Source organism: Hyla sarda, chromosome 10, assembly GCF_029499605.1.
Source record: "Hyla sarda isolate aHylSar1 chromosome 10, aHylSar1.hap1, whole genome shotgun sequence".
NCBI classification, from domain to species: Eukaryota; Metazoa; Chordata; class Amphibia; order Anura; family Hylidae; genus Hyla; species Hyla sarda.
The window spans coordinates 131,692,602-131,705,113 of record NC_079198.1 but is presented as its reverse complement, the minus strand read 5'-3'; the positions used below and the strand labels follow the sequence as shown (position 1 = coordinate 131,705,113).

The 12,512-nt window shown below is 43.3% G+C and overlaps 1 protein-coding gene across 1 annotated transcript; it reads left to right on the top strand.

Moving 5' to 3' along the window:
- Positions 1-5,760: 5,760 nt before the first annotated feature.
- LOC130293445 (nicotinamide N-methyltransferase-like) lies at positions 5,761-12,233 on the top strand. Its single transcript, XM_056542115.1, has 3 exons — positions 5,761-5,911; positions 8,921-9,128; positions 11,810-12,233. The coding sequence occupies exons 1-3, from the start codon at positions 5,761-5,763 to the stop codon at positions 12,231-12,233; spliced, it is 783 nt and encodes a 260-aa protein (XP_056398090.1).
- The last annotated feature ends 279 nt before the right edge of the window (positions 12,234-12,512 follow it).

Genomic DNA, 12,512 nt, shown 5'->3' with positions numbered 1-12,512 from the left:
GATGAGATTATAAGCACCTCTTAAGTCCAGTTTGGTAAAGATGTGGGCACCTTGGAGGCGATCAAAGAGTTCAGAGATAAGAGGTAGAGGGTAGCGGTTCTTTACCGTGATTTTATTAAGTCCGCGGTAGTCAATGCAAGGACGTAGGGAGCCATCTTTTTTGGACACAAAGAAAAATCCAGCTCCGGCAGGAGAGGAGGATTTGCGGATAAACCCCTTTTTTAAATTTTCCTGGATGTACTCGGACATAGCAAGAGTCTCTGGGGCGGACAGAGGATAAATTCTGCCCCGGGGTGGAGTAGTGCCCGGGAGGAGGTCAATAGGACAGTCATAAGGCCTGTGAGGAGGTAGAGTCTCAGCTTGTTTCTTGCAAAATACGTCAGCATAGTCCATATAGGCCTTAGGGAGACCGGTTACAGGGGGAACCACAGAGTCACGGCAGGGAGTACTGGGAACCGGTTTAAGGCAGTCCTTGAAACAAGAGGTACCCCAGCTCTTGATCTCCCCTGTGGACCAATCCAGGGTTGGGGAATGGCGTTGAAGCCACGGTAGTCCAAGGAGAATTTCGGAAGTGCAATTGGGGAGGACCAAAAACTCAATTTTTTCATGATGAGGTCCGATGCACATTAGGAGGGACTCCGTGCGGTAACGTATGGTACAGTCCAATCTTTCATTGTTAACACAATTGATGTAGAGGGGTCTGGCGAGACTGGTCACCGGGATGTTGAACCTGTTGATGAGAGAGGCCAAAATAAAGTTTCCTGCAGATCCGGAATCCAAGAAGGCCATAGTAGAGAAGGAGAAGGTAGATGCAGATATCCGCACAGGCACAGTAAGACGTGGAGAAGCAGAGTTGACATCAAGGACTGTCTCACCTTTGTGCGGAGTGAGCGTACGTCTTTCCAGGCGGGGAGGACGGATAGGACAATCCTTCAGGAAGTGTTCGGTACCGGCACAGTACAGGCAGAGATTCTCCATGCGGCGTCGTGTCCTCTCTTGAGGTGTCAGGCGAGACCGGTCAACTTGCATAGCCTCCACGGCGGGAGGCACAGGAACGGATTGCAGAGGACCAGAGGAGAGAGGAGCCGGGGAGAAAAAACGCCTCGTGCGAACAAAGTCCATATCCTGGCGGAGCTCCTGACGCCTTTCGGAAAAACGCATGTCAATGCGAGTGGCAAGATGAATGAGTTCATGTAGATTAGCAGGAATTTCTCGTGCGGCCAGAACATCTTTAATGTTGCTGGATAGGCCTTTTTTAAAGGTCGCGCAGAGGGCCTCATTATTCCAGGATAGTTCAGAAGCAAGAGTACGGAATTGTATGGCGTACTCGCCAACGGAAGAATTACCCTGGACCAGGTTCAGCAGGGCAGTCTCAGCAGAAGAGGCTCGGGCAGGTTCCTCAAAGACACTACGAATTTCCGAGAAGAAGGAGTGTACAGAGGCAGTGACGGGTCATTGCGGTCCCAGAGCGGTGTGGCCCATGACAGAGCTTTTCCAGACAGAAGGCTGACTACGAGAGCCACCTTAGACCTTTCAGTAGGAAACTGGTCCGACATCATCTCCAAGTGCAGGGAACATTGTGAAAGAAAGCCACGGCAAAACTTAGAGTCCCCATCAAATTTATCCGGCAAGGATAGTCGTAGGCCTGAAGCGGCCACTCGCTGCGGAGGAGGTGCAGGAGCTGGCGGAGGAGATGATTGCTGAAGCTGTGGTAGTAGCTGCTGTAGCATCACGGTCAGTTGAGACAGCTGGTGGCCTTGTTGCGCTATCTGTTGTGACTGCTGGGCGACCACCGTGGTGAGGTCGGCGACAACTGGCAGAGGTACTTCAGCGGGATCCATGGCCGGATCTACTGTCACGATGCCGGCTGGCAGGAGGTGGATCCTCTGTGCCAGAGAGGGATTGGCGTGGACCGTGCTAGTGGACCGGTTCTAAGTTACTACTGGTGTTCACCAGAGCCCGCCGCAAAGCGGGATGGTCTTGCTGCGGCGGTAGTAACCAGGTCGTATCCACTAGCAACGGCTCAACCTCTCTGACTGCTGAAGATAGGCGCGGTACAAGGGAGTAGACAAAAGCAAGGTCGGACGTAGCAGAAGGTCGGGGCAGGCAGCAAGGATCGTAGTCAGGGGCAACGGCAGGAGGTCTGGAACACAGGCTAGGAACACACAAGGGAACGCTTTCACTAGGCACAAGGGCAACAAGATCCGGCGAGGGAGTGCAGGGGAAGTGAGGTATACATAGGGAGTGCACAGGTGAAGACACTAATTGGAACCACTGCGCCAATCAGTGGCGCAGTTGCCCTTTAAATCGCAGAGACCCGGCGCGCGCGCGCCCTAGGGAGCGGGGCCGCGCGCGCCGGGACAGGACCGAGGGAGAGCGAGTCAGGTACGGAAGCCGGGGTGCGCATCGCGAGCGGGCACCACTCGCATCGCGAATCGCATCCCGGCTGGAGGCGGTATCGCAGCGCACCCGGTCAGTGGATCTGACCGGGGCGCTGCCGTAGCGAGGATGTTGCGAGCACTCCGGGGAGGAGCGGGGACCCGGAGCGCTCGGCGTAACAACAAGTATTATTATAAACCTGCCAGACACTGTATCCTCTAAATATAATACTACAATACACTATTCTCTTTGATTATAAACCTTCCATACACCATACCCACTGAATATAATACTACCACACACTGTACATTCTGAATATAATACCAACACATACTGTACCCTCTGAATATAAATCTGCCACATACGGTACCCTCTGAATATACCGCCACACACTGTACCCTCTGAATATAAATCTGCCACATACTGTACCCTCTGAATATAAATCTGCCACACACTGTACCATCTGAATATAAATCTGGTGGTGTTGCTAGTGGATGATGGGGGTGCTAGTACTGGGGAGGTGTTGCTGAAGGATGATGAGGGTGCTACTGGCCATCCCCCCTGGCAGTATCACCCCCATCATCCATCAGCAGGATCATCCTCCTGGCAGGAGCACCCCCATCATCCACCATCAGGATCTGCTGATGGAGGTGCTGCTGCTGGGGGTGTTTGCTGGTGGATGATGAGGGTGCTACTGCCAGGGAGGAGCATTAGGTAGGCAGCAGTTCCCCCACTTAAGGTAGGTAGCAGTTCCCCCACATTAGGTAGGTAGCAGTTCCCCACATTAGGTAGGTAGCAGTTCCCACACATTAGGTAGGTAGCAGTTTCCCCACATTAGGTAGCATAGATTCCCCACATTTGGTAGTAATTTCCCCACATTAGGTAGCACAGATTCCCCACATTAGGTAGCACAGATTCCACACATTAGGTAGCATAGATTCCACACATTAGGTAGCAGTTTCCCCACATTAGGTAGCACAGATTCCGCACATTAGGTAGCAGTTTTCCCACATTATGTAGCAGCCTTCGCACATTAGGTAGCAGTTTCCCCACATTAGGTAGCATAGATTCCCCACATTTGGTAGTAGTTTCCCCCCATTAGGCCGCAGGTTCCCCACAATAGGTCAAAGTCTCCCCACATTAGATCGCTGGTTCAAACAAACTCCCCCCCCCCTCCCCACACACAAAAAAAAAACCCACACACACACAACACAGAGACACACACAGATAGAGAGAGACACACACAGTCAGAGAGACACACACTCACAGAGAGACACATACACACAGTCACACACACACAGTCACACAAAGACAGAGATAGCGACAGACACACACACAAACACACACATAGAGACACACACTCACAGACACACACACACACAGTCACACACAGACCGAGACACACAAACAGAGAGAGTGAGACAGTCACACACTCACTTACTCACCCATCCAGCGCAGCACTCCTTCTCTCTGGGCGCTCTGCGAGTGACGTCACGTCCTCCTGCGCCGGCCCTACGGAGGGACGTCGGACCGGCGCAACAGAAGACGTGGGGGCGCAGGCCGGTTCACTGTGCAGGTGACGGGGGGGGGGGTGCTAGTACGGAGGCGCAACAAGTGAGGACCGGGTGGGGGGGGGGATTTGGTGCTATTACAGAGACAGCGCAAGTGGGGGCCGGGGGGGTGCTGCTAGTACGGAGACAGGCAGCGCAACTGAGGACCGGCGGGGTTCCTGGTGTCACCCCATCAGGATGGTGTCACCCGGTGCGGGCCGCACCCCCCGCACCCCGGTCGCAACGCCACTGCATGTGATCTTGCTGATAGCTGTAGTGTATGATGGGCTACCCTGACATCATCTCACTGTTCCCAGCAAATCCTCCTTTAATTTAGGCATCAGAACCCCATGTGTTCCTTATCTCTTCTGCTATTATTACCGCAGTTGTTAGGCTCCCTTGAGCTGAACTTGACAATGTTTAAAAGTTTGTTGGGCCATTGTCACTCAGACAACACCAGGTTTCAACACCAGGGCCCGGGTCACTCCTCCTTAGTGCCAAATTAATTGGACTATTAAAGGGGTACAAACTGTTCCAAACGCTGGAGCTGGAAGCTCGTGATGTCATAGCCCCGTCCCCTTATGACGTCACACCCCGCCCCCTCAATGCAAGTCTATGGGAGGGGGCGTGACAGCCGTCATGAGGGGGGCAGGGCTATGACATCACGAGCTCCTGGCGCTGGCTCCTGCGTTCGGAACAGTTTGTTCCAAACGTTGAGCAGCGGAGTACCCCTTTAGGAACATGACCTCCTCCACTCACCTAATTGCAGAAGCCAAAACCCTAGCTCTGCCCTTCTCCTTCTACTTGTTCTATACCCCCTTATGCATCTTTTATTTCATCTCCTAGAATCCTCATTTCAAACCATTGATCTATTGTTATATGTTCCCTTATTATATGTAGTAATTTATCAGATGGACGAGCCTCCAGCTGTATGAATTTTATTTTATCATTTTGAGAGGAAAGTTGATAAACAAAACATAATGACTTCAACTATACACTCTATGTAACGGAGCTGGATGTGGATCCTCTACCTGTGTGGCTGATGACACGAACCGTATCGGGGAGCTGAGTCTAAGGTGCCGCTGGTCTTCATCAGAGCCCGCCGCAAGGCAGGATTGGCTTGCTGCGGCAGGCGACATCAAGGTCGCTACCCCCGACATGGCTCGATCACACAGGTTACTGGGCAAGGCGAGGTACCGAAGGAAGAAGCAGTAGCGTAGTCAACGTAGCAAAAGGTCAAGGCATAAGGCAAAGGTTTGTAGTCAAAAAACTTAGCAGGAAGGTCTGGATACATGGGTATGGCAAACAGGCAATAGGAATGCTTTCTCTCAGGCAATAGGCACTGAAGATCCGGCAGGGAAGTGTGGGATGTGCAAACAACTTATAATGTGGTGTCAGGTGTATTCACTAATTATGGGCATACTGGCCGTTTCAATTTCAGAGCTCGTGTCTCCGTCCCCTAGGGCGGAGGTAGCGAGGTAAGAGACGGGCCAGGATTTGCATGTGGGCGTGTCCTGCTATGCGAATCCCGGCCCCGCTGGCAGTCGGGGACACAGGGACACTGCGCTCACAGCCGGTGCTTGCGGCCGGAGCGCAGTGTGGGACACTCTATAGGAAATCATTGCAGATAGACAAAGTCTCTTTAGCAATAAAACTGTTTTGTTTATTTTAAGACATGAATCTATTATAGACATTATCCCATGACTGGTTTATGTTATGTTTACTAATGATATGATAATTAATTCTTACTAACATGCTTTGTAAATTAATATATAAAGGCCTGTAGCTCCAGTGTAGAGATAGTCACCTGTGTATTATAGAAGATTAGACGATGGATTCCGGCTCACATAAGATCTATCATAAACATGGATTTGATTCCAGACAATTCCTGGAAGATTATTGTTCAGATAAACCTGAAATGGTCTTTGAAGATGATTCCTTGATATTTCCCATTGAAAATCTAAAGAAAACTTTCATTGAGGGTATGTATCTAGAATTTTCTGTTTGATCGATTTTAATCATTCAAGAAACTAAATAGAATTATGCAGACATGTATTTTGTACTGTAACACATTTGTTACGCCCACTTCTGTATACATCTTGTATGGTTCCTCACTGCACAAAAATCTGCGACTTTTTAAAAATGTTGTCCACAGCCAGTTTCATGAGCCAAGTCTGGGCTGGTGCAAAAAAATACGGGACTTTTAATCTAGAAAACGGACGAGCACACATAGGAAGGGGACATGAGCCCCTGCCCTTTTGATCCCTCCTTCGTCAGGCTCCCTGGGGGCCCTAGCATGGGGCCCTAGCATGGCCTGCCTTTGTCCCCCCACCAGAACCTCATGTTTGCTATCAAGGCGGCCATTAAGGCAGGGTCTATTGCTTTTCTTCCCCTGCACTGTCTACGAGGCCTGCCTCCCCCTCTCCGTTGCTTCCTCTCCTCTGTTGTCGGAATACAGGAGATACCATATGGAAAATGGTAAAGATGGGATTTAATTATATTTTTTACAGTGTCTCACTTAAGAGTACATCCCTCTTATTATTGCACAGTGTTTAATGTTGTGTCCCCTTTAACCCCTTAAGGACCAAGCCTATTTTGACCTTAAGGACCAGGTCAATTTCATTTTAGCATTTTCATTTTTTCCTCCTTGTCTTCTAAAAATCGTAACTTTCATATTTTCATCCACTGACTAATATGAGGGCTTGTCCAGTTGTCCTGCGTAATTACATCACTCATGTAAGCGCTGCGGAATCTGTAGGCGCTATATAAATAAATAAAATAAATGAATGTAACATAAAATGTATGGCGCAAGCAAAAAATACTATTTGTGTGGGGAAATAAAAAAGAAAACAGCAATTTTACTAATTTTGGAAGGTTTCATTTTCACGCTGTACAATTTACGGTAAAAATTACATGTGTTCTTTATTCTGTGGGTCAATACGCTTAAAATAATACCAATGATAATATACTTTTCTATTATTGTTGCACTTAAAAAAAAAATCGCTAACTTTTTAACCAAATTAGTATGTTTAAAATCCTTCTATTTTGACGACCTATAACTTTTTCCTTTTTCCATATAAGCGGCGATATGGGGCTAATTTTTGTGCCATGATCTGTACTTTTTATTGATACCCCATTTGTGAATATAAAACTTTAATTATTTTTTTTATTAGAATTTTTTTAAATAAAATGCGACAAAAGAAGCAGCAATTTTGCGTTTTTTTATGATCACGCCGTTCACCATACGGAATCAATAACCTTATATTTTAATAGTTTGGACATTTATGCATGCGGTGATACCAAATATGCATATTATTTTTTTATTTATTTTTTTACACTTTAAAAGCACATTTTACATTTTTTTGGGGGGGAGGGAATTTTTCTAATTTTTCTTTACTTTTTTTTTTTTTTACTTTTCTTACTTTAATTTTGACACTTTAATAGTTTATAGCAATCCTTTGGTTGCTAGTACTGTTCTTTGCTATTCATAGGGCATAGCACTGATCAGTGTCATCGGTCATCTTCTGCTCTAGCCTGCTCCATCTCAGACCAGAGCAGAAGACCTGTGGAAGGTGGCTGAGGCAGGTGAGGGGACCCCCATGCGCAGTTCTGAATGATCGGATCACCGCGGCAGGTTTGCTATGGGGATATGCTCCCACACTGGACAGTTACTGACATGGACAGAGTTGTCAGCAGAGAGTACTGTGGTCAGACTGGAAATAACTACTCAACTTCCTCTGTAGTATACAGCAGCTAATAATTACTGGAAGGGTTAATATTTTTAAATAGAAGTAATTTACAAATCTGTTTAACTTTTTGACACAAGTTGATAAAAAAAAACTATGTTTTCCACCGGAGTACCCATTTAAGGGGTTAAGTACACAGCCAGTTTTGGCCCTGATGTTACAGCTTATTGTCATTTTTATGTTTTCATTTTTTACTCTTAGCATTTTTCGAGCCATATTTTTCGAGCCATATTTTCCATCCAGAGACCCACACGAGGACTCGCTTTTTTGTAAAAAAAATATTTCCCTTTACCATGAAGTGTACAATGAAAGCCCTGAAAATTGTCATTCATGAGGGAAATAAATAAATAAATAAAATGCTGCAGTTTTGTAAATTGAGGAAGTGTTTGTTTTTAAGCAGCGCACTTTATGGTAAAACTGATACAGTATCTTTATTCCGTGAGTCAATTTGATTAAAGCAATACCCATGTTTTCATAGTTATTCTTTTATTTTACTACTAAAAAAAGTATTTTTTTTTCCCAAAAACAAATATGCTTAAAATTGCCCTATTCTTACTCCTTTAACTGTTTTAATTTTTTGCATACGGAACTGTATAAGGGCTAATTCTTTTTGTACCAAATTATTTTATTTTTAATGGTTCTATTTTTATTTTGATGGGAATTTTTAATTACTTTTATAATTTGTTTATATATATATATATATATATATATATATATATATATATATATATATATATATAGTGACCAAAAAATAACATTTCTGGCATTTTTATATTTTTAAAAATAAATAATTAAATTTTAGGATACCCTGATCACGTATCAATTTCTTGATATGCCCTTTTGTTCCCAGGTTTTAAGGGTTTATGACGAAACATTCTGTGAATCAGTCAGATGGTTGTATTTTAAGAATGGTAGTAAAGAACAGGTGATAGGTGGGATTATACAGTCAGGCAGTGTGTATTAGGCATCCATGCCCCTCAATGTACAACATTTTTTATTGAGTTCTTCTACATTTTTGGGGGATTGACCACGGGTCCTCTTTAATGTGTTTCTCTGAAACAATTAATAAATAATACAAAATGTTGCAGTGTAAATCATATGATAACTTTTTTATCAGCATTGAGAAAAAAATGTTTCCATATTTTTAGGAAGTGATATAGACATATGTGATGTTTTAACTACAACATCTATAGGGGTTCAATATGTTTTATGTTTCAGTATCAAATTCCTTCTTTTCTTTTGCAGGTCATATTAAAGGAGATGTCCTGATTGACCTCAGCCTTGCTTCCACAGTTCATCATCTGTATTCAGCCTGTGAGTTTTTCAATCACATCATAGTCCTGAAGGTCAGTGACAGATGCATCCTGGAGCTGAAGAGATGGCTGGACTCACGGACAGGAGCATTTGATTGGGGACATGCCATAAAACTCCATAAAAAGATAACAGAAAACAGGTGAAGTATTTGTCCAAATAGAAATAGGAACCCTATCTTCTTGCAACTTTATCAGAAATATAAAGGCAAATGAAAGAAATGTTCAGGCAGTATGGGGGGTATTTATCAAAGGATTTATGTGTTTTTTTCATGTAACTTTGGCGCAATACTTTGGCTCAGTGTCTTTTTGCGCCAAAGTTTGGCACATTTTCTCCACTGTCATTTTTACAACTTTCTCAAAATCACACGGTCCGGTGTGTGATTTTAACTTTAGTCAGTAATTCATAATTTGCGCCAATTGATCTTTGGTGCAATTTTTGCGCCTTTAGTTTTTTTTTTTGGCACAATTCACCGCCAAGAAATTTTGCACATGGAAAACACACATAGCTATGTCAGAAAATGTAAAGGCATCAAAATACATTAAAACATTTTTTGTGAAAGCAGCGACGCCTCCAGGGCTGCGCAATACTATCCTGCGACATAGATGTCTCTGAGCGACCTTCATCCTCTGTTGATCCAGCATTGGACATGGCCACACAGGTTCAGGAAAATTAAGCACTAAAGTAACAAAAAAAAAAAAAAAAATGCTCAAGTTGAAAATAAAATTCATTTCACATGGTGGCTATAAACCCCACAAAAGAAAATAACTCATGTCGCTTGCTGATATACTGCAGGAGGGACTCTGAAATGGCTGCTCTACATTGTAAAATACACTGTCCTCTGTGGTGGTAAGTTCTGTGTAAAAGGCGCTGTGAACAGCTGATTTCAACATTTGAGCCAAAATTACTAACAACTTGCACCAAATGATAAATTTGGTGCATGTCCACGAAAACCAAAGTGAAAAAAAGGGTAAAAAGAAACTTTCAACAGGCAAAATTGATAAATATCCCCCTATATCTTATCCCTTCATCATTTCTGCTTTGCTAGTCAATTTGAGGTCAGATTTTGATGTCAGCAGAAAAATCTAAAATTGTTTTTTCAGAATAATATTCTCATCCATAGAGCCCCGTCCTGTATAATAATGGGAAACTTGATACTTGATAGGCTAACAATGCTGAAGGACTGAAGGGTTAAAAATTCACATATATTTAATGGCAACAGCAACAATGGTCAGTTTAGGGATTCATCAACAATTTGGTTAGATGGGTCAACAGGGGTTGGGCTGCTTTGTTGGGAGAACTCTATGTATAGGAAGATGAAATGAGTACAAATAACATAATAATTTGTACTCATCCCCACAAATAAGAACATAGAACACTAGGGGATTAGAAGATAAGCTAAGGAGGATTGCAAGATGTATCTAAGGCTTTCAATAGGGGTGAGGAACTAAGTTTGAAGTAGTACATTGATGTGGTAACTTCAGTTATGGTTAGTAAGGCAAAGAAATCTCCAGCATCTCGGAGTGCAGAAAAATCACATAGAAAGGCATAACAAACAGGAAAAAGGCCAACCTGTTTCGGATCACACAAGATCCTTGACAAACTTTTTAAAAGTTCGCTCATCTTTAATATCAACCATGATTTCTTACAATATCCCCACCATGCCTACCACCAGAAGTCCCACTAGAACTATGCTGGCAGCTGGCTCACCTCGAACGAGTCAGCCAGTCCAAAAGGGCTGTACTAACGTGCAAAAACACAGCCCATGGAGAACAGTGAGAACTTTTGCTTGCTTACATGGCTGCTACTACTACCACCGGGCACCTGGCTGCTGCTGCTACCTGTGCGGAAACTCATATTACCACCAGCATTTTTACTGAAATAGTTCATGGCAGACAGACAACAAATAGTTCATGGCAGACATGGGGACATTGCCCTGTCGCCATCCAAAAATGTCATTACTAGACATTGTCAGTTAATTTGGATCTTTTTGGGTGATATGTCACTTACTTACTAGTCAACATTCCCCTTGAATGTTTTTAACTGCATAGTTACACACAACCCTAGTGGAAATACCATATTAGATTACACCCATAAAATACACATAACTGTGCTTTAGATGGCTATGATGCATTTACTTTTAATGCTTATAACTGTGTAGTTATGCAAAACCTAGGTTGCAACATAAACCAAGAAAATACATGTACATGTAAATACATGTGCTTTAGATGGCAATGTCACATTCACTTTCAACTCTGTTTACTTTGTTGCAATGATATATCCCTTTTGAATAAAACTTTGATTACACCCCCAAAAAAAATTCATAAACAAAAAAAAATACATAAATGTGCTTTAGATGGCTATGTTGCATTCACTTCTGACACTTTTAACAGTCTTGTTATGTTAAACCCAGATAAAAAATACTTGGTTTGATTAAACACAGAAAATACACGTAACTGACACTTAGATGGCTATGTTGCATTTACAATGCTTTTAATACTTATTTCTTAAATACCAGTCAGGACATTGCTTTGCTCAGCTTGCTAGGTACGCAATGTGTAAGCTTTAATAGGCTGGTTCTCTGCTGGCTAGGATTTGTAGGGCACCAATTGTATTGCAGGTAAAAGGAAGACTATGTCTGAGGTCAGCCCACTTAACAATGATTTGCTCTGACTGTAATGTGATATTTTTTATGGGCTGTTCACTGCTGGATGGGAAAGGTAATGCACCAATGCAGTATATGGGGCTTTATGAGTGCATTACCCTGTTTTCATCTTACTGACTATGCGACAGTCACTAATTTTTTTTCCCCATCTCTTTCAGGGATCAGTTAGCAAATAAAGAAGAAAAAGTGAGATCGGCCGTTCATCATGTGATGAAATGTGACTTTGAAAAAGTAAATATGACGGATCCAATAGTCTTACCACCAGCAGATTGTATCATCAGTACTTGGCTCCTCGATTCTATCTGTGGAGATCAAGATGATTATAGGAGATATCTCAGGAAGTTCTCAGGGATGCTGAAACCTGGAGGACTTCTCATGTTATTTGGGTCTTTTGATATGACATATTACACAGTCGGGAAAGACAAGTTCCGTGCTTTCACATATGATGAAGATTTTGCCAGGAAAGCTCTAGTTGGAGAAGGATTTGTTATAGATAACTGTAAGGTTCAGAAGAGAATAGCTGTGAGTGACCTTTCTGACTATAAGGCCGTCACATTCATTGCAGCTCACAAGGAGAAGTAAAAATTTTAATTTTAGAAATGTGATTTAATAGCAAGACCAGGGCTTCTACTATGATCATATTAACCTAGAGAATTTATAGATAATCTTGTTAATTTGCTCAAATGTTCGTGTACAAAAGGTACTTTGCACAATATATCTAATAGTGATCTTGTAATAGAAGAACATACATGTAAAGATGCTCACAGTGTCAAGAATCCAGATAGCTGGTAGCTCACACCAGTGGAAAACACATGAAAGAAAATGGAGAAAGCCCAAAACTCCTAAAAACTGATTTATTGA